Raw genomic sequence first — 23192 nt, 5'->3', positions numbered from 1 at the left:
CACATAATGATTATACTCTTACTTCACAATATTAACAACAACAGAGACAAATACTGCAAGACAAATTTTCCACAAGAGACTACTAGTTGGCCTGCTTTTCTATGTCCCAGTTTTGCACATGCAAACTCCCTTGAATTTCAAGTGCAAATGTCTACACCGAGCATATCTACACTGAGCATATCTACACATGCATGGAAGAAAAGGTCATTTTTTTGAAAGAGAAGTCTGGCAGGAAATTGAGGAAAAAAGCAAACAAGCTTAACATATTTCAAACTACTGCAAGATCTTGTTTGTAGAGGACAACACTGAAGGAGGGGAAGTACAATATCCATGTCAGAGCTCCGTCACTTACCATCAAAATGACATATTCAGCAAGACTAAAAGACTCAAAAGAGCAAGCGGATTGAAAAAGGATGAATTTTTCATTTTGTGTATGCTTAGTTTTGAGCTTGGGTTTAGGTAACAGCAGCGATGTTTAGGAGCACACAGGAGAAACTAATGTGGTGTTCAGAGAATCAAGACAGAAGGGAATTCGATGCATAACGTGCTACTTGCAAAAAACAAGTGCAAGGATAGAAGTAAAAGATGGTTTACAGAGCATAAAGACTGGAGTGGCAGGTGAAGGACAAGAGGAGGAGAGAGACAAGGTTCCAGTGAAGTTATGCAGTGATGTAAAAGGAGAAAAATACTTAAAGTAAAAGGAGAAGCACTAAAGATATTAAAAAGCCAGGTAACACATTGACATTAACTTAGTGAGCAGTATTTCAAACAGGCTGTAGGGGAGCAGTCAGGACGTAAGAAACAAGTGACTGTATACAAGCCAGAAACATGTGCCTACAGTAATCCTGAGCTGTAGAAATCTGAGGGATGCTGCCCAAACACTGGTTCTGTGTGTCCCTAGCACAGTGAGGAGAGACATCTAAACTGCTTCTCCATAACACCACCACAATGGACTTCAAACACTTCACACATCGTCCCTGCAAGTCATCACTGGACACACACATGGTACAGAAGAAAGCTACAGCACAAATAATACTGGACAAGCTCTAGATTTGATTGTGACCGATAAAATTTTGCTGTTTCCCTACAGAGACAATAACTGAGCACTGAGATTATGCTTTTCCTCTTCCAGATCATCACAGTTTATACCTGAAAAGCAAAGCATGCTCTATAAAGAATTTCCCTTCTATTTGGCAGGTGGGTCAGATATGCAGCATCCACTGTCCACTATACCAGAGTAAAACGTGTTACCTTGACCAAATTTCACGTGTTGAACACTTAACCACATGAAAGATTAAACATTGCTCATGGTAACACACACAGTGCGAACACCCTAGGGCTGTAGTATTCCCTACTCATGTCTTCCTGTATAAGGACAAGTTCTCTCCCATCCTGGGAAAACAGTCAGATTTCTACAAAAAAAAAAAAAAAAAATCATTCACTGACACTGGTAGTGACTGTAGCTTCCTCCCCTCTTGAGCCTTCAGCTGTTTTAGCATCTCAAATCTACATCTGGCCATAAACCTCAGCATGGCACAATGTGGTATATTTCTCAATCAACAATTATGCTCGCATCAGTTTAGACAATTCTATTAAAGGAAAGGCCAGGTTCCTAGTTGATTTTATCACTTTACCACAGACTTTACCAGAGTTGATCATCCTTGACTCATCAGTGGGAACCGGTAAAGTGGGAGGTGAGAACTTGTAACGGTGCGTTGCTTGTTTGGAGAAGTCCTATGGGGTCATCAGGAGTACAGCTTGACTCCTACGCAAGGCCCCAGACACAGTATCCCTCAGAATCCCAGCTTTCTTCCTCCCACCCCATACTTGGAGGGACTCCTGAAATGCTGCAAGATGTACCTTGGCCCATAACGACTCACTATGCTGACAATACTTTGCTCAATTTCTCCTTGATACCACAGCTGTGATCGTGCCTCTCAGTGCTTTGCAGGGTTAGAAGTCCAGGTAGACATTAACTGGTTTAAACTTAATCCTGAAAGGATAACGGCAGTGATGGAGAGGAAAACACCCTGAGGCCCTGGTGAGCACTATAATTATGCTTTCTGCAAGAATAATTCCCATTCTTGTCCAAGTGGTTTGTAATTTCAGGGATTTACTGGATCTACTGCTGATCCTAAATTCTCAGAGAAACCTTCCATCTCCCACAAGCCTATGATCTCACTCCCTCGTGTGTCTTGTTACAGCCTTCTCTACCTACTTCATCCTTACGCTGCTATGGTATAATAGCATTTCTAGGACCACCCCCAAAAATGACTTGAAAACAGGAGCAGAGCAGGGTATTTGAAGGAAAAGGTTCTTTGCTGAAATGTTCTCCATTCACAGCCCAGCTGAGCACTAGCTATATCACTCTATGCTTTCTGTGACCAGATCTGTAATTTAAAGGTATTTTCCTCGTCGATGTTGAGACTGGTCAAGAGTTTATCAGGCTCAGTTGAAAGTATGGGACACACTGGTTTTACAGGCATCCATTATCAGACCCTAAATACTTATAAAGCACATAGAAAACGCATTCAAACGTTAACTGATGTGATACGCGCGCAAACCAAAGCAAAGAGGTTGTAGGAATTGACCTGCTTTTACACAGCTATGCTTAATTTGCTGACCTAGAACAGCCTTTAATTAGGCATCTCCATACTCTTAAAACAAACATAGAAATAATGCCCTTTCACATAAAAAAAAGATTTGCAATTAAGTTCTCCGAACAGAATAGAGCAGAGCAAAAACCCTTGAATCCATGAGGTGCTTAGAGAGATATTATTCATATATGCCTTTCAAATATGGCACGGAGCCTAAAATGTCTGAGCTATTGGCATTTCTGTACTTTGGGCTTTCCTACGAAAACAGAAACTACAGTCTAAACCCACATTTGGAATCACTTCACTTCAGCCACCATGTTACAGTTGTGTCCTGTAGAAGCTCCCACAACTTGCTGTACTCCAGCTGCTGAGCATGACTAAACTAACATACAGAAAGTCTTATTCGTAGGAGGCTGTTCACAGGGGAATGAAGATAAATACGAAGATGCAGTAACAGGATCTAAGCAAACAGCACAGGCACACTCAAAACCCCAGTTCAAACAGTAACAGCACATTCTCACCTGTTTCAAGGGAAGACCTAATTCCTTTAATGGATTAACTCCTCCACCCTCAAAGTCATTTTTGCCTGTCACCTCCTAGGCTGGTTCTTACCAAATACTTACAAATGTGCAAATTTGTGGCCTTCAACTGACACTAATAATGCTCCCTAGCTGGCAAGAATATTGTTGCTGTCTTCACATGACCTGCATTCTCTCTGAATCCAGGATTAAAAAATAATAATCCCATCTCCACAGAGTAATTCTAGAGCTGAAGAATGACCAATCTGTCTTTCTGTCATGTAGAAAGGCTACCTGTATTTATTTCTCTGGTAAGATCCACTAGACAGAGGCAATGTGTTATATCATTATAAACAAACTTACGGTCCCACAATAGTCAAAGAGAGCAAAGCCTAACATCATCTTAAATGAGAAGTGTTACAGATTGCACCATCCTTAATCCAATTTAGGCAGGAGCAGAAAGGGCTGAAGTCACCAGCCTTCAAAGCAGCAACTATGCGGTTGCTTTGCAAGAGCAGCCTGAATCATGCAACGCAGCTACTGAGGTGGGCAGTAGTGTAAAAATTAACTGTGGCTGGGCTACTTGAAGATGTCCAGATTGAGCACAATCTCCATCAGCAGAAGTTCTGAAGAGTTATGACAATAAAATAAAGTTGTTTCCCCAAGAAGCAACCCTGAGGAAGCACAGCAGCTGCCCTTCCACATACTATAATCTCCACCGAGCTCCATCAGGGAATCGAGACCCACCTCTGACTACAGACAGAGGCAAAGAAGTAGGTTACTGAACTGCAGGTGAAACCTACCAGAAGAGATCATAAAAACAGAAAAGTATTTTTCCAGGAAAGCTAACAATAGCAAAAGTCAGTATGACTCTGGCGAGAAGTGGAAGACTGACAGCCCTAGAGACCCAAATCCCCTCTCCTTTTCCCCAGTACAGCACAAGCGATCACTGCACACACTTCCTCACAGTACATTTTTCACGAGTCTGGATGGGACAATTTCTGGAAAATTAAGTGCATTCAGTCCCTACCTTTTACTTTGCCACAGCAAATAAAAAGGTCAATACTGGGTTTAGCTGTGAAGGACTGTTTTACAGAGAACTGTTAGTCAAACACAATTCCAGTGATCCCAAAAACAGTTAGTTAACAAGTGATACCTGAAGGAATGAAGAACGTATAGCCCTGTTTCAGCTCAATTCTTTGGCATCGTTCCACCCTGTCTCCCAGAAAGATATCACTTTGCTTTCCTGAAAGAACCCATTCTTCATAAAGTTCTAGATTCTGCAGAGTAGGCGGAATCAGCCAGAAGATCTAAAAATAAAACAAGATTTAACTGTTACCAACAGTCAACAAAAATAAATAGCTGAGAAATTCCAATGAGGTTATCCTGTGTTAGACAAATGAATGTGCAACACCAAGCCTGCTTTCTGCATAAAACACATGTTTTCCAGGTGTTGCACACCGAGGCACACAGCAGACAGCAGCAGCAATTAGTCCATGTGCTGGAAGTGGCAAGATAACTGTCAGTTGTCATCTCTCTTCCATGAAACATCTTACTCAGAAGATGCCTGCACAGTCTACTTTCAGTTCAAAACAATGCGTTGGTATAGTACAACTTCATTGGACTATATAGATGAACAGTATCTGTACCACAGAGATGTTCAATCTGCTGTATTTATTTCAGTTCCCACCATACGCTGTCTATATTAGAATTGGGAAAAGCAACCTAAAACAGTAAAGATGTGAATGAAGCCATACATGCTGTATATTTTGAAGCTTCCGTATCCTGCAACATTCCCATTCAGGCATAGTGTGCATGTGCACGCTAAAGGAACATGGAATCTCTAAAAGGAAACAGAAGCTCTAGCTACAGAAGGAGACTTGCGAGGGCACTCTGACCCAACAAGGGTACACACAGCCACGTACTCACTGCAGGACACTTTTAAAATCATGCAGCAATAACAAGCCTAAAAGCACTACCACCAACAAATAAAACATTTGATATTTCAAATAAATCACTCGTTTGTTTCATAAAGGTGAATGGTGTCCTTCTAGTTCAGCACACTGCGTACATCAACAAAGCTGGGTGAAATAGATTGATCACTGACTAGCTGCCCCCCCCCCAAAAAAAAAAAAGAGGAAAAGAAAAGAAAAATAAATGAAAGCAACCCCTCCCCTCCATGAGATGCACAGAGAAATAAAAACAAATATCAAACAACAAGGTTCACCTACCTTCCCCCCACGGAAAACGTGATACCACACTGAAGTGCCACCAAAATCAATATGAAAATCAGTGAAGCATCCTTTCACACTCATCAAACAGTACCTGTAAGCAGAGCGAAGGACAAAAATTAATCAGTCTGAAACAGTATTTTTCACATCTTAATTTGGAGAGGTTAACTGCATGTGCAATACTGTTTCCACCAATTAAATTTCCGCATTTATAGTACTGGGGTTTGTCTCATGAAGTAACAATAACTAGGCTTCTGCTGAAAAATGCGTTTCTCCAAGGCTGAGTTTGCTATTCATACAACTGGAACGAAAGCTTTCAGAGTTAAGGAATGAAAAAACATTAGAAGTTACGCTGTTCAGAAACATTTCTTATGCCACTGCCAGTCCCCAGGGTGATCTGTTTAATGCTCTCCCTTCGCTGCTTGAGACATAACCTTCTCCAAAAGTTGTACACAAATTGCTTCAAAGAGCAAAGTTTTGAAAAATCTAATTTGCTTATAAATCCTCCTAAATGTTCTTTACCTACTTGCCACTAATGCCATTTTTGCAAGGACTGGGGAACAGAAACCTCATTTGGCAAATTAACTCCTTTTTGTTCACATTTCTAGGCATTTCAGCATCAAAATACATAAAGCAGCCAGCTGGCCGCATCGCTAAGTATCAAATCCACTATTTTATAATGCTGTCTTGATTCAGGTTTTCAAAGCAGTTTAAAGTCGGCATCACTGGAAAGAGATACAAGAGTTCTCATCTCGCTGCATGAATCTCAAGCCTCCAGCCACCATCTGTAACTAATGGCCGAATTACAGCCGCCCTTCTCACTATAGGCACCTTTGCAAACGCAGGAAACACACACCACTTAACCCACTAACCTCTTTTCCTTGTTCCGGTCTCCGTTTCATGGCTTTTTTTTTTTTTTTTTTTTTTTTGAGGGGGATTATGGAAACAGTACCAGAATGGAATTTGTCAAAAAAAAGAAAAAAGGTTTCATTTAACTGTGTCTTTTTCTCATCACATTCAGGTAGAGAGAATCTCAGCAGTATGCAGAAGGCGTGCAAAAGTCCCTCTAGATGATAGGCTGGAAAGGACCTTACCATGTGTCTGCAGAAGGCTGGCAAATCAGAGAGACTATAGGTACATAAGAGCCCGCTGCCTAGCAACCACATCCCGAGCCGGAGTTCACAGAATGATACGCAATGCTGTCATGAAGACAGTCAATTTGTGGGCTTCAAAAAAGGTCCTACGCCTTCATCTCACAATTAAAACCTCTCCTTGTGCAATTACATGTCTCTCCTCTTGCCCACTCTGGAATTTTTTTTTTTTTTTTTAATCCTTCAGAAGCAGGAAGAGAGCTTTTTCTGCCCCTGGGGTATTTCAGATGCTTCAAAAATCACAGCTAGCCAAGAAGCTGTCTAGACTCTCAATATGCTCCATTTCAAAATATGAGTCCTTCCCTCCCAAATACAATTTTTTTTTTAATTTCTCCTTTTATGTTTTCTCTACCAAGATGTTGTTGATTACAAGTCAGATAGAATTTAAAAACAATAAAAGAAGCCCAGAAAGGAAGTTGCCTTTCTTCCAGCCAAACTGCAAAAAGTCACAGATTGAATAATTGCTCATAAAACAAAAAAAACAACACGGAAATTCTCAGTTTGTGGGCAGTGTTGAATATTAGAGGATCATGTTGTTTTAAAGTAAAAAATTCAAATCCTTATGAAATCAATTATTTTCAGTTTCCAAAAGGTCAGATGTAAAATACATCACACTAACGAAAATTTTCTAAGACAGTGCTACCTACCAACAGTTACCTGTTCATATTAAGATATTCGGAAAGAACATAAATGGCCTAGGCATTAGCCAGTTTTATTTATTCCTCAGTAGCCAATAATCTAAACTTGAAGCTGTCTATCTGTTCATATTCAGAGAGAAAATAACAGGATTGAATTCTCTGTCAAATCAAAGTGCTTAAAATTTAGTTTTGTGAGAAAACACCAAGGCAGATATAACTGTGAACACGCAACTCTCTTTTTCCTTTGTTTTTCCCCATTTTCCCTCTGCTTTCTTGAAATTCCTCTAAACACAACAATTTCCATTCCAGTAAAGGTGGTTTTAGTGAAAGAGCCACATATGGTGATTAATAAAAACCTACAAAGCATTTGGAAAAAAACCCATTTTTTCTTTCCATCCACAAACGAGCCATTCCCTATTTAATTTTTGCTGTGAATCTTACAGGGCTGCTTTTGTCCAACCCGAAGAGCTACCGAAAGGTTCAGGAGCCTGAAAAAGCGATCTTCCGCCATATAGCAATCTCCCTTGTTGCCAGAGTCTGGCACAATGCCTTTGCATTGACCTCTACAGCTTCCTCTTCCAATGTACACCGCAGTCACATGGTCCCAGCACAGCTCCATGCCACAGCTAATCTTATACACCCCTCGGCTCCAACCTCAGCAAGCGGCTTCTCATCGCTAACAGCTGCTAATCTGGGGAACGACTCAACTTTTCAGGTTCTTCCATAACAAAACAAAACCAAAAAAAAAAAAAAGAAAAAGAGAGAGAGAGAGAGAGAGGGGAAAAAAGCCATAACACAGCATCCATGTTGAAAGAAATCTAGAAACTACATCCCACTACGTGCTCTGGTCGCAGCTCTCTGCCTTCAGCGCTCTGGGCCGCAGCAGGTAAAGTGGGTTACAGGAACACAATCCCACACAGGGCACGGGGAGACAATCTCACCAGAGTTACACCCTGAAAAAACAGGCGATGCAAAAGATGCCCAAACTTTAATTTTTTTCACAACTGCTACCACATCCAATCCCTGCATACTCCACTTTATCTCCCTGCACAGCCTCAGTTAGGGTTTTAAAACATGCAGCTGCTTGTAATCTGTTGTGGGGGAGCTTCCTTTCCCCACTGAAGAGTTTGTTTTATGCTCTCCACAAGGCTGAAATTGTTCACGTTAATGTATTGTTATTTTGGAGGAAGGATTTGTGGTGTGGGGGAAAGGGGAACTTTCCCCCCAAAAATCTGGGGAAATTTGTTAGAGAAATGATGCGAAGAAATATGGAGTAACCTGCAAACTCACAGGGAAGAACAAACACAGAGATGCCCAAAAAAAGAGAGGGAGATGATATGAACGAAGCTAAACCACTAAGCAAACACAGAGAGCTGGGAACACAGAAACAACACAGAGACACCGCTCCATAAGCCAGCGCAGATACCACACTCCCAGGCAAACCCACAATGCACTCGCCACGCATAGCTACGAACCCGCAAGCAAACAGAGAAACAAAGACAGCGACAGACACGCCGGGATGCGAACGCACACAGGCGCAGGCACACGGAGACAGGCAGGGGAACGCAGAGGCGCAACGTACATGCACATGAACTCGGGGGAGACGCGCGAGCACACGCAGAGGCAGCATTACCCTGAGCTTAGCTCCTTTTCTCTCGCAATAGGTACAGCGCACCATACGGCTCTATTCCCTCTGGCATTGCAAGGGCTCCCCTGCCACTGAGCTCAGCCCATAAACCACTCCCAAACCCCAGCAGAGGCTTCTGTTTTTTGTTCGGGCCAATGAGAAAAGTATAGCTCACTCTTCCTTCCTCCCAGGAGCAGCGCCGGCTGGTTGAAATCCCTAAGCCTGAAACCGAATACCACAAACCCATGAGCCAACTGCAAGTGCCAAAGCGGGGAAAAGGAGCAGGCCCTGCTCCGTGCGTTCGCTCGCTCCTCTCCCCCAGGCGGGAGAGGTGCTCCCAGGCGCCGGAGGAGGGAGGCTGCGGCGGCCCCCGGCGTCCCCTTCTCCCAGGCCTCGCCTCACAGCATCTGGAAGCGGGAGATGGAGGGGAGACGGCGGGAAACAATAGCTACCTTTGGGCGACTCCTCACGCTAACGGCCTGACCTGCACTGAGCAACGCTCCCACACTGGGGCCCTGTAACTGAAAGCCACAAATTACGCCGCAAGACAAAAGAAACCATTGTCACCCGGGAGACACGGGGCCAGCCAGCCCGCCCGGCCCGGCCGCCGCCCCACCCCCGCCGCAGCGGACCCCCGCCGGGGGCTCCCCGCAGGGAGAGGGCTTCTCCTCAGGGAGGGCCCCGGCTCCCCCCGCGGGGAAGAGCCCGGGCTTCTCCTCAGGGAGGGCCCCTGCAGCACCCACCCCCGGCCGCCGGCTCTGCCCATGGAGGGGCCCCGCGGAGCCCAGGCCGGGGTGGGATGGGTGCCCGCGGCCCCGCCGGGGAGCCGCCAGCCCCGCAGCTTTCCCGCAGGCGCGAACGCACCGGGCCCCGTTCCCCCAGTCGGGAGCGGGGCAGCCCGGCTGTGGTAACCAGCGCTTCCAGGCTGAAGTGGAAGCAAACCACCACCTATCAAGGCCGAACAGTAACTAATCATTAAACACGGTGGGTGCACCAGGCACTTCAAAAGCACATGAAAGGCCCGGTTCCTGCCCTGAGGGGGTTACGATCTGAGTCAGTCAGACAGAAACAACACCCGAGATAAGAGAAAGGCTATTTTCTGCGATGCACCTCAGCCTGCACCAGAGATTTTGTGACGCGACCGCAAGTTACGCTCCCAGATCACACTGGGACCAAAGTGGCGACACTTGAGGCGTCCCAGCCTTGCCCCGGTCCCACCCGAGGTGGGACACCCAGCTCCGGTGTGCGCAGGGTGGGTTCACACCCGAGCGTGCCGCTGCCGCAAGCGGGGACTTCGCAGGGAAAGTGTTATTTACCTTCCAGCCGTCGGATTTTGGCACGAACAGCCCGCGTAGAGCATCAGGAGAACGGCACCCAGCTCCCACCTCGGGCTGCCTGCAAACCTTGTCGCTGCGGTGTATGTTCAGCTAGCGCTGGGAAGGCTACCTTTGAACTGTAAGAATGAAGAGGCCTTTTTTTTTTTTTTTTTTTTTGAATTGGAAGTTTAAATTTCTGAGAAGGTGCCTGCTGCCGCAAGGAAATGAACCAAGCTGCCAATTCGGAGCGAGTTGGGCCCGTCTGCCCTGGAACGGCATTTTGGTATCGGTGAGAACACGGCTCGTTTCTCCATCCTTGTGACATGGCTGTTCAGCTCCAGGCTCACCACAAACCATCTTAAACGCCGGTGCTTATTTCAGTTACGCGGGTGACGCTGCAAGTCCTCCAAGCTCTACACAAAGGAGGATCTGAGACCAACACACTGACCTGAAGATATTAAATTTTATTTACTTTGATAGCTTGGAAAGTTTTAATGAGAACTTGCACTTACTGGTCTAATTTTCTTGTACTTAATTATATTTATAGAGTGGTTTTGTATCAAAAGCAATTCGCAAATGACATACAAAGTGCATACGAGTATCTCACATGCATAAAACAGTGCCAGGTTGCGTTGCGGGACCTGTGAGCTCGCTCAATTCAAAGGGCAGCCTCTGTCTCCAGAGGCACACCCTCAGCTTCTAATTAGACCACAGCTCAGCAGAGCATTTTAGCATCTGTTTAAATCCATCCCTACTTAGTAAAGGAATGAATAGAAAGGAATGGATGGCTGAATAACAGCCTAGGAGAGAGAAAATAGGGCTGACTGAGTACATGGTAACAGAGCAGCATCCTTTTGTGAACAGGTAGATGTTTCATACAAGATACCCCATCCTTAACTGAAGGATAACAGCAATATAAATATTATAGCAGTGCTTAGATATTTTAAGTAATAGGAAGAATTTTAAAGGCAAAAAGAGCGTTGTAATGACTGAGGCTTTCATTTTCATTTGTTCCATAGCACAAACTTTATCAAGTTGTTAGAAGTGCCTGTCACTATTTCTACAGCCACCATGTCCTGGCACACTTGCTATTTCACCGCCACTGTTTTGCAAATAGTCTTGCAAGGCTACAAACACAAAACCTAATAAACAGAGAAGATAATAATTGCAGCAGGGCTATCTGTTTTGATACATGAGAAATCAAATTAGTACATTTTTTTGGTTTGGTTCAGGCTCAGCTGTATCCAGATTGCTTCAGTCCTGGTTGAATTTAAACAGAGAACTAAACCTGAGCTTGTTTTGAGCTACCCGAAAATGGTTATGGTGCACCGTGACAAAAGGAAGCAGTTCTGAGCCCAGTTCGGTTTCCTTTTGTCACAGTTTCCTACCCTTAGGATTTGCAGTACCACAGACATCTGAGGCGATACAACAAGCTTCTGCCCCTAAAAGCTGATGTTACAACAGCGCTGCCTTTTCCTCCTGCCCTGGCTGCTGGCGGCACAGCACGCTGCCCTCCCTCAGTCAGGCTCCCGTGTTTGTGAGGCCCCTCGCAGGAATTTGCACCCAGGGATGTGAAAGAGGGGAGGCAGGAGCAGGCTTCCTCGGTAGCAACGAGCGGCTCTCTCTGCTCACCCCCTGCATCTTGCACGAAATGCAGAAAGGGTTTGATGATCCCACTGCTGTGGGTTTTTTTTCCACGCTTCTTCACTACCCTTCGGCTGGCGCAAGCATTTATGCAGCCATGTGGTGGTTTGGATGGCCTGAAAAGTAACCAATTTTTCTTCTTTATTTCCGAGTCGGTTTTCAGCCAGACCAGTCCCCTGTCCAGTTTACTCTGCAGCTGCACAACGGCATGTTCTAGCAATGAGGATGGGACAATGTGGGCATGGGACTGTTTTTTCAGGGGCAATGCCAACTTATATCAGTTTGAAGTTTGTCACACTACAATCTCAGCTAGCCATCCCCTTAATTTCTCATGTTATCTTATGCTTAAGAGGTAGTACTTAGAAAGTTTTACATATTTTTGACATAAACCGTTTCCCCACTTAATTTAGTCCTGTAAGACTCCTATTAGGTAAGCAGTCATTTACTTACAGACAGGAAAATAACCTCATTACCCAGAATTTTTTAAAAAAGTTAATGGTGCAAGTCCAAGTGAAAGCCAGGGCGGTCTCCAGCGCGCGTAGTGCTCCTGGTAACCAAAGCAGCGCAGCAGATGGAGCGTTCTCTAACTTCACTCCCAGCACGGAACTTGACGTGCAGGAGCCAAGACAGACATTTGTGTCTGGTAATGCCATCTGTGTCTGCAAAACCGCAACGCTTTCGCTGGAGTGCTTTTTGTTTGTAGGGAACACGTTAATGGTGGGTATTGCATACTGCAAACTCTTAGTATTATGAGAGTGCTATGAACAAGAATGAAATGAAACAATCCCATTTCTGAGCAACAACAGTCATTAATAAAGCATATCAATATTGACAATTCGCATAAAAGAATGGGCAGCATGAAACAAGCGACAGCACTGACATTTCGCTCCACAACTGAACACGATCTCTTTAATAATGGCTTATACCCTCTGGGTACTCGCTGCAATAGCTGGGACTAGTATCTATACAGGAAAGGGTCAGTCTGAATTTCCAAAGATGGAAAAAGCTAATCCCTTGAGGAGTTCATATTTAAAATGGACAATGTCATGGAAGAGAAATCTCTTGAGAATCACTAAGCACACAGAAACGACTTCCACCTCAGGACAGCCCCTGCCTGAACTGCAGACAGTGGAAGTTCAGAAGATTATTTTACGGGGCGGCATCATTTTATGCTCAGGCTGTTCCTGAACTCCTCCCAGGGCATTTATGACAGCAGCCAACAGCAGACAGGTTACTGAATACCACGGATCTTTGTCCTGATCCAGTACAACTTCTCTTGTGCTCCTAGACTACCAATGTTTGTTATTGCTTTTATTTTTGTTGCTTCTTCAGACTGATGAGGGTTTTGTGGCAAGTGCTGTAAATCAGCTTTCTCTAGTCTTCATGCTAGATGATGCTCACTAGCAACATCCTCATCACTACAGCCACACCACCCTTGCCTTTAACTCTCATGCATGGTAACTCCTTTTCCCCACATCAAACCCTATTGTCACATTCCAAGTGCTTACAGTCTTTCACTGTTTAGCTTCCCTCTACCTATCACATCTCCTAGTTTATCAAGCTGTCAACCTCCACCTTCACTTTGCCAGTGACAGCAACCTCAGTGGCTCTGTGTCTGCTCCTTCATCAGGCATCTCCTTCCTCTCCACCAGGCCATCCCCCACACATGGGAAAAGCTCCATGTCAAAATCTGTTGAATTGCTACTTCTCTAAAATCCCTCTTTGAAACCCACCATCTGGCATTTCATGATGCAAGTAGTGAACTGCAAGAATATACTCTGCGTTTTTCTGTTAGTCATGTTGCTACCTTATCCTTTAACCGTCTCTGCCTTGTTTTGTTTACTTGCTAATTTTTTTTTCAGCATCTGGAGTGTGCCTGCTCTAGGAAAGGGATCCTTTTCTTAGGATCCCTTGTACAATCCATGAATCCTGAAGCCCTGAATCATGATTCAGTTTCTTAGCTCTAGCAGATTATAAATAATGTTATTTAGTAGACTAACCACTTGGGAAGCAAGTTGCCTGGGTTCTGTTTTCCACTCTTGCCACTGGCTTATTGTGTGACCTTAGGCAAATCCCTTAGGACGTTTCCAAACGCATATGTGAAATTTGGCACTCCTATCCATATCTACTTACCCTAACGAGCAGCTTGCTTTTTTCAGAATGATAGAGTATCTTCAGCTTCCACTGAAATCAATGGTGCTGAAATCATAGGACCAGGCTTCCCCATGATGCCTGCCACAGAGGCTCTTCTATTACAGAGGCCTTTACTTTCCAAAATGTTTATTTTTACAGAATGAGAGTAAATGCTGCATATCACTTTCTGACTGCACACTCCTTCGTATATATTAGTACCAATCTATTTCAGACATTACAGTTTGGAAGAGTTCTGAGCAATTTGCAAAACGCTAGAGGTGAGTTCAACAGCAGAGCCTGGGATGCCACCAGCATTAGGTCTGGCCAATAGAAAATGCCTCTAAAACAGAAACAGCAGTGAAGGGCTTTCAGGTCTATATGGTGTTCATCAGCCATACAGGTCAATAAGCTATTATATCATTAACAGTAACACCTATTTCAGTTGTACTAATTCCTACGAAACTTACAGTGCACGTTTTCAGGCCCTCAAAGTAGTTTCTTTTTCCAATCATCACATAAAAACAGCTTCAAGGAAGACATTCAAACAGGAAAAAAAACAGTGAGGTGAGGTTATACTATCACAACTTGCCCAAAAACCAGAGCCGAGAAAGGCAGAAGCAGGACAAACTGCTCTCGTGTTCAGTCTCAAACCTGCCCTGAGCGGGCCCTCTGAAACAAGAAACACAGCCTATATCGTCAGTCCAATATTTGATCTTGCTGTTCAAGAAAAGTCAACAGAAAAGTGAACTGGCACGAAGGGCAGCGACAGACTTTTTGGGGAGACACACACTTATTAGAAATGAACTTAAGTTCATTTCACAAAACATCTCCCATCTAATAACTTTTCAGCCATTAGTTTAGAACCTGGGAAGGATCTGAACCCAGCTTACAGAAGCACCTTGACCATACTGTGTGAACTGTACAACATATCTGTATCCTGGGAAGTGATTTCTTTGGGCAGCACTTTTGGAGAATTTAAGGTCAGTCTGCCATTTTCAAAACAGAGTTGCTCAAAACTGAAAAATAAAAATGCACTTTTCAAAGGGATTTGATTAAAGATTGTATTCAGCAAACTGTAGATTATTTCTCAATTAAAAATATTTAGAATAAAATGTGTTGAAAACTTCTAAACATTAATATTTAGAACAGAATAATCCTCTCTTAAAGACTGTAACCACAGGCTTTAAGAACATGAGGTATCCATAAAGTTCTCAAATACAAAATTGTTCTCCTTAAAAGCTGGTACAGTCCATCAGTAGGTATTACACAGCTCAAGCAGGTCAGCCACAGCAACCCCCCTTTCTGCTCACTGAAAAATAAGTAAATCATTATTTCCTCTGCCTACCAGCTTTGGAGTTCAAAAGGAATTAATCAAGGAGGTCAAGAGCAGAGCTTTTTAAAGACTTAAACAAACTTACTTTTTCACTTTGGGGTATTTCATCTCTGAAATAGCATTGGTAGCATCCGTCTGTTTCTCCTTCAAATGTTGCGGCCACATATTATCCACCCAGTCAACTAAGTCCACCTGAAAGCCCCACCAAAATCAACTGTTAGTTGTGAACACATGGAAGGATATACTGTTGGCTAAAACTCTAACAATGACAGCAGCAGACCGGCAGATGCTCACAGACAGCAAGAACCTTGCTGTTCAGCAAAAGTCCTCTGGACCCAACTCGTTAAGGTGCAGCCCGTCACCACCACAGTTCAGCCCTTTGCAACCCAGGGTAAGGAGAGCTTTTCAGTCAATTTAACTGGGTGCAAATTCTGACCTAAGGGCACCTGTGAGCACCTTCTCTTGCAGCATCACCTGCTGCCTGTATTCACATGTATTTTTGCAGCCAATAGCCTAGAAAGTGCATTTATGAACATTAAAATACAAATGTAAAAGAGATTATACTATTCCAATACCTTACATTTCAAGGAACATTAACACCATTGTTCTGGCCAAATTCTGATTTGAGGAATTACATTATCGCCTACTGTGCATTTCCTTCATTGTTCCACTTGGGTATAAATTCACCAAAGTTCTTGTCCAAAAGCCAAACTTTCAGGAAGCGTGGGCAGGAGAAAACAGTGAAAGCTGAGCAATTGGAAACATACTGCCAGCAAGGTGAGGAAGAGAGAGAAACCGAAGATTGTTCAGGGACGTTGAAACACAGCTCCTGCGCTGGGTGCCAGAGCACGAACTGCAATCTGTCCATCGCAGCCACAGCAAGGACGAGCCTGTGACTCATTCTTTGGTCTGTTTGAAGATGGAGCCTGCGCTAGATACCCAGAACACTCCCTTCTGGTTATGCAAGTGGATCACATGTGCCAGGTTTCAAAACAGGGGAAAACACCAGTCAACTTGGGAAGTCCAACAAGGCGAGCTGTAGTGCTGCGTTTGGCCACAGCGTGGCTGTACATCCTGACCCAGCTCAAAAAACCGTGACGTGAATGAAGCTCCACTTTTGGGTCCATAAGGAGTGCAAGACCTATCCTAGGCGTTGGTGACACAGCTGTCCTCTGACTGTGTGCAGCAAGAATGGAGAAGTCCAATTCAGTCACGGGTAGCACCCCACTTAGCCTCCTGACTGCTAAATCTTTTTAAAGGCCCACCCAAGAATGTTATTTGTATGAGTCAACTCGACTGTATCCCCAGAGGATTTTCATAATATGGCAATTAGCACATGAAACTCTTGCAGACTGGGGCTGGCCCCTATCTATTTCTCCATCTGCACCAGGCACTGTTGATAACACACAGTACTTTGAGAAGAGGCAAAGGGAGATAATGCAGCCAGTAGAAATAGTACCAAATCCATGAATATCACAGTTGTATGTGAAAACAAAATTGATGGTTACTGCCCTGATTCTGAAATAATTCCCACATCCTGATACTGCAACCTACAGTCTTTACACAACAGGGAACATGAATCAAGTATTTCTGCCTTACGTGGGCTCAAAGAGCTCTGCAGAATTCAAGGGATCCGCTTACACAAATATAGTATTCAACTAGTAACTGACTTTATGTACTGGACTTCCGCTGAGCCCCCAGCACCTCCTCTTCCATTCCCAAATACCTAATGGGAAGGCAAATCTCTCTTTCAGTGAGATCTAAATATCCCTGGTTTTACAAACGACTGAGCACTCAGGCCATATTAAACAGATAAGAAGTATTAATTTATGTGTGGTAACAGGTATCTAATTGCATTTTTCAGTCCTGAGCACCCAGGAAATTTGTGCAGATGTTTTAAAAGCTCACCAAGCATGATGTGCTTGGGAAAACCAGGATCAACTGAACACCAGAAACTCCCCAGAGCACTTCCAAACTGCCCACGAGCGTCTGAATGACAGCAAAAACCTGTACAAACATCTAAATATGTGCTTAATATTCAATTTGTGATATGTGCATAACAGAACACAAAAGCCTACTTAAGAATTACTTCTACAAATCAGCAATGAGAGCTGCCATCTATTTTTGACCTCTTCAGGCGTAAGTGTGGTGTTTATATTCTCTACATAGGCAAGAGATGTCCCCAGTGGAAAAACTACTGGTATAACAAGAATAGCATGTACAAATGAGGAGGAGAAAAGTGTCTGAAAACAAAACATCACAGAGCTATGGTTTCACACCCAGCAGTGCCTTGAGCATCCAGTGCCACGAGCAGATAGAGAGGGAACAAGCAGCACACGCATTCTCCTTTGAGAAGTCCCTTTGTTCCCTGATCAACCAGGACCGATGCGCAAACTCTCTGCCGAGTGTCCTGAGGAGATGCTCTGAAACCTCCAATGCCATTTCCTCCATCCCTGCGTATTACTGAATTGATGCTCTAATCCTCACCCACACATGGCTACATTTTAGAGATAAATGGAATCATCTTTATTAACAAGGTCACAGTTTCACTGATGGTGACTCCATGGGGAAACAAAATCACAAGAGCCCTCTACCTTTAAAAAATGTGCATAAATCTACCCCCTTCCTCTGACACTGCCAATTCTGACATAGCAGTAATTATGCTGATTTAATGATGTATAAATTTCTGTATTTAATGCACGTGTTGTCAACTTTTTTGCTTTGGAGCCCACTGAACATTTTTTAGTTAATAGGATGGTTCATATATAAGGAATTTGAGCTTCCTGATAATAGCTTTAAATTTCCTCCTCCTTAGAGGAGGAAAAACAATAGACAGGTATTTAATTTTGGATGGAATGTCCCCTAAATACCTTGAGAGGAACTGGGTATATCCATGCAAATTGCATGATTAAGAGCTCATCAGGTACCTAATTCCAGTAAATTAAGTTCCCTGTCAAGGAGACCAGCTTTCTACTTGGGTAAAAATGAGATCGTAACACTAAACGGACAGGAGTTACAGGTACTCCACGTCACCTTGTTTAAACTCCTTGTTTTATTTCTTACAAAGCAACCGATGACTGGGAAGAAGCTGAAAATAAACACCATCACCACAGGATCCCTTACCACGTTGGGGCGCTTGACAATGTTCTCCAGCTTCGTGTGACTGAACTCCAGGCTGATGACATTGTAGAGTTTTTCACGCTGGGCCTCTGGTGTTTCATAGTATCTCACAAATTGAGACATGCTCATTTCAACGCCTTTCTGCGTGTTCACATCCATCACATCCACTATCCGTCGGCTTCCTGCAAACACACAGAGGCACTCTCAAAACATTTACCTTTGCTTTGTTTTTATATATATTTTTTAAAAATTATATATGTATATTATTTTATATATGTGTAAATTCTCAACGACTGCAGGGAAACTGTTATTAGAGGATGAGAGACCAGCATCAGTCCCTCCACGGGTCCTGAGCAGCTCCGACAGTGAGCAGGGAACTATCTTGGAAGTGGACTTTGTGCCCAGTATGACAGTGAACAAGTCACTTGGTGTCTCTCTGCTTTAGAGAGATGGAGAGTTTCCTCCTCTACATCAATTGACATGAGCAGAAATACATTAAAAACTATGAAGAAGCGATATAATATGGTAGCAGGGGGCATGCAAGACAAATAGCTCTCCGAATCATACTCTGCAATTTTCTAAACATCCATATGCCTCTCAAGATGCTTTTACTCATGTACAAAAATTATCCATAAAGAGCAAACCGCCTTGCATCACCAGATGCTATAAACTGCTGAACACCTTATACAGATTGCTGAGCATTCTCAATTCCAGTCATCGCCAGTGGAGACGAAAGCACTAAATGCCACAGAAGAGTGAGCCCCCACTTTGGATCTCTCAACAAAAACTACAGGACATACTTTCAGCTTCTCGAGTGGCAGACATACAAGTCTCATTAGCACCAGAATGTTGAACAGCAGTTTTAGTCGAGCCTTCAGCTTTACACAGATTAATCCACAATCTTCTCTTCGGCCAACTGGAAGGTTTCACCTCTCCCAGCAATTTCATCATCCTAATTAGCAGTTCATTTGTGTGTGAGCGAACGGGAGCCCATGAGAGACATGCCTCATTTCCAGGAGAGAAGGATTCCAGCAAACAAACTCGCAACGCTTCCAAAAAATCACTCCAAAACCATTTTCACTGCCGAAGAAATAACTCGAAATAAATTGCATTAAAACAAAATGGACGGCCGATATATGCCATCAGAGGAAATTATTAATAATTACAGCACCTGGCCTATTGTGTGCTTGGGAGCAGTATTTCAGCAAGAATGATAGTTTGGATTGCATCACTCCATTAAAAACATCCTTAGCCGCTGATAGCAATGACAGTGACAGATGTGATAATGATTCTGGAAAGGAACTCAAGACCATAAAGCTTTGTAATCAAAAAGAAAAATTTATACAGTGTAAGTCTGGAATAGTTGCGCTGGCTCGCGTCAGTCAAACTCTTCACTGCAAGGCCGGTGAACAGGTTTTCATCCTTAGTCTGAGCTCAGGACTGTACATAGTGTTGCCACCTTGAGGCAGGACGGGGAGAAAGTTTACTTATGTGTGAAAAAGCACGAGAGTTCTTAAATTTGGTATTTGCACGTTTGAAACAACATACATAAAATCTAGCTTTGGGTTGGGTTTTTTGTTGTTGGGTTTTTTTACTTTTTTTTACACTTTACTATCTAGGGGGGAATAGTCTTTTTTTAACTCCACAGGTTAGCAACTGGGGTGAAGTCCTGTTAAACAGCCCCTGAATAAAAGCCAGCCTGATTTCTGGCTTCCAGTGCCTGGGGATTAAAGCAGTGGCTACAGCCCAGAAGGGTTAAGTACACAGATACTGCAAAATTACATCTGAAGGACTGCGTGGCAGAGTCTGGGATCTGCCATATTATAGTCTAGGTTTGATCTTAGCTTTGCTGGAAGCGACCTTGTACAGCCTCTCAATTATCCTTTCTGAAAGAAAAATCAGCAGTTACCTGATGAATTAAAAATATGAGGCCCAGTTCAATAGCAGTTTTGTTAAATGTACACGATTATCAATTACGGGCAGAAGAGCTAAGATTTGAATTGATAGTCTCTTGACTTCCAAATTAAAGAGTAATTTGAGAGGATGTTTTTCTCTTAAACCACAGTACTATCAAATAAGCCTGTACATAATGATTCCTGGAGTACCGCTCACAAAATTTGAGATATATAATTACAGGTTAACAGCCTCGTGCTTGCTGCCCACTTCCTAGCGGTTCTGGCTTACTGCCAACTTTATCTCTTCTTTCCTGAAAAGATTCAGCTCTTTCTTCTATTTCCTGCCCCTAGGAGAAGGTTAAAAAATATGATCCAGAAGGGGAGACAGGTAAAGAACAAGGGAAAGCAGCACACAGAGGCTCCAAAAAGTGGTGACAGGCTGCGAGATCTCAGGTCAGGCTGGATTTCTGAACGTCTCCGACATGCATTTTCCTTAAAGTACCATTTCTGTTAACCATTTCCTAGATATCCTCTTGTCACACTCTTGCCCTGTCCTCTAAGAAGGGACCCCACTCAATCAAGCCCGATGGAGCGCACCGAGTCCCAGCAGGATCTCAGTGACACTGGCAGCCTCTTGCCCTCACATGGACCATATCCCTCGCTTCAGCTCATCGCTCGCTGTGCATGGATTAATATATACCTGGATCCCTAGCTGGCAAAGAGCATCTCTTACTGCTGACACGGGAAGCTTCAGTGCACCGTGCATCACCTCATCCTTGGCTTCCCAGGATTTTTTTCCAATATAACTTTTGACTGGACAATGCCTGGATGGTGCAGGATTAAGAGGCGTTGTTTCCTCTCCTGCAGCAGATGTGACTCAGAGGAAAAGTGGTGATGCTAGGGTTCACTGGAGGGGATTTTACAGCCTAAAGAAGAAATGTCTTCCTCCTCTACTGCTGCTTACTCATCAAGCACAAGTGAATCCCCAAAGGATCACAGACAGTAACTAAGAAACAAGCTAGCGCCATGTTTGACAAGAGGAACAGACAGAAGCAAGAAGGAGAGGGAAGAATCAGTTGCAGAGAGGTAAGCTGGAAAATCAAATCAATCAGGAAAACCTACTTTAGAACTATGCTTCATTTGAAACCTTAAAAAAAAAAAAACATCAAGTTACTCCAGCCCACATATTAGTAAAATCCACAGTAAAATTAAGGGGGGGCATAGCATACATAATATCTGTTCCTTTTATTTAGAGGCGTAGTGACCAAGTTGCTGTGAAGGTTTTAACAGATTACATCCTACGGCATTGCTATATGCTGCAATATCATTATTTTTTACACAGAAACGAACACCTGGAGGAAAAACGACTTGTGCAGAGTCCCTGCCTCCTGCTGCCCACCCTGTACAAGTAGGTTTGGTATGGAGATTTGCTCCTCTCTCTTCTGGGCTTCTCAGCAACAATATTTTGAGAGCAACAGGGAGGCAAACCTTGTCCTCTAGACAGAAGGACAACTGCACTTCATGAAAGCAAGTGACACAGGCACCTTCCCTGCATCAGCAAACGCCTTCAGAAATCACAGCTTCACCAAGTCCACCCCAGAGAGAGACTTCAGGAGTGATGGGCTCCAGCTCCAAAGTCATTCAGCAAAGCTCTCATCGATCTCCCCTGCAGAATTTGCACCCACGCTTTGCTTCGTGTATAGGATATTGTAACTCTTTGCCAGAGAGGGAACAGTGAATGGGAAATTCTGGGACTATAATAATCTCCTCTGGGGTCTAACAGTTGCCATTTCCCATTTCTAAAAAGGTGAAGCACTGCCTTCCCCTGCCTTGACCTGAAACAGCTTCAGACTTGCATTATCCAGGCTACCCGACTCCAGTCTTCAAAATAGCCAGTCCTTTCCCTGACATGGATTTAGCATTGATATTAGGAGCAGTGGAAGCAACAGGTGGTCCATAAGCAAAGCAAACACGAAGCAGGCAGTAGAATATGAGAAATGCACAGGAGGTGTGAATCAGAGGTGAAAACTACACCAGTGTTTTCTAGGCTGCTGTCTCTTCCCCAGCGCACCACCGGCAGGAAAAGGTGCAACTCTCCCAGTGCAGAGGAAAGATGAAATGCCCTTTCTGTAAGTGATTATCAAGCCCCGTCCATTATGAGGATAAAGCTACCTTGGGGAATTATTTTAACCCTTTGTGACTGAAGGAAGATCTGTGCCCAAGGTACAATATAGTGTTCACAACCAGAAACCAACCTCAAATGCCAAGGGACAGGCCTGCTGGTCCTTTCTAATCTTTATGCTTCCTACTGGGAAAAAATCCTTGGTTTGTAAAGCAGGATTTTTGGCAGAGCCTTAGGAAATCTGCTAGCTTCACTAGCGGGTTAATTGTACCTACAGACTGAGGCTTTGACTTGCATCCCGGTTAATCCCTCCGGAGCTCCTGGAGCTGGAGAGCACGTATTCTTCTGCTACCCACAGGAGACTATTATGGTATCCCATACTAACTGCGAGGGACATGAATCAGAGCAGAAAGTCCTTGCTCAAGTGGAGCTATTCACGACATTCCCTGCATTTCAGACTCAGGGTAAGAAGAACTTAAGAGAGACATGTACCAATACCATCGCTCCCAGATCCACCAGAGGGCACAGAAGAACAAAGGGAAATAAGAGTCCAGCTCGGACACTGGCACGCATCGCTCCCGCATGCCTCCCAGTCAGTTTTCTCACCCAGCCTTTTCCCCAGCACAGCCTGGTCCACCATGAAACAAGCATCCCCAAGCCATCCAGCTCCCCCTTTGCAGCGCTCCCTGCCCTTCCTCTTTACGCTCCCTCGCCCAGGTATCTGCCCCCGCCCCAGCTCCCCAGCACACGCCACCTCCAGAGCAGGAGCCTTTTCAGTGGGGTTAAATTATTCCCTTCTTATGGAGATGTAAAGCTAGGAGTACCTGACACGTACCTTCCCCCTCCTTCCCCTCTTTGGTGTCTGCA

At 44.0% G+C, this 23192-nt stretch overlaps 1 protein-coding gene across 13 annotated transcripts in view; it reads right to left on the bottom strand.

The window, feature by feature from the left end:
* Positions 1 to 23192, bottom strand: part of KDM2B (lysine demethylase 2B) — a 125538-nt gene that overhangs the window by 71385 nt on the left and 30961 nt on the right. For 9 of the 13 annotated variants that reach the window (XM_087754406.1, XM_087754403.1, XM_087754410.1 and 6 more), the window contains 4 exons: positions 18312 to 18490; positions 15274 to 15380; positions 5347 to 5440; positions 4272 to 4425 (listed from right to left, as the gene is read on the bottom strand). In XM_087754406.1, coding sequence (XP_087610532.1) covers positions 4272 to 4425; positions 5347 to 5440; positions 15274 to 15380; positions 18312 to 18490 — 534 coding nt within the window. Of the gene's footprint in view, positions 1 to 4271; positions 4426 to 5346; positions 5441 to 5868; positions 6073 to 6218; positions 6247 to 8768; positions 8904 to 15273; positions 15381 to 18311; positions 18491 to 23192 lie in introns of those variants that run through there. The other 4 variants (XM_087754414.1, XM_087754415.1, XM_087754412.1 and 1 more) reach the window with 4 other exon arrangements.

This window comes from Nipponia nippon, unplaced genomic scaffold (genome assembly GCF_047370975.1).
Source record: "Nipponia nippon isolate SJK-2023a ecotype South Korea unplaced genomic scaffold, ASM4737097v1 scaffold_18, whole genome shotgun sequence".
Classification (NCBI taxonomy): domain Eukaryota; kingdom Metazoa; phylum Chordata; class Aves; order Pelecaniformes; family Threskiornithidae; genus Nipponia; species Nipponia nippon.
The sequence above is the reverse complement of the archived record's forward strand: the minus strand, read 5'-3'. Positions and strand labels throughout refer to the sequence as shown.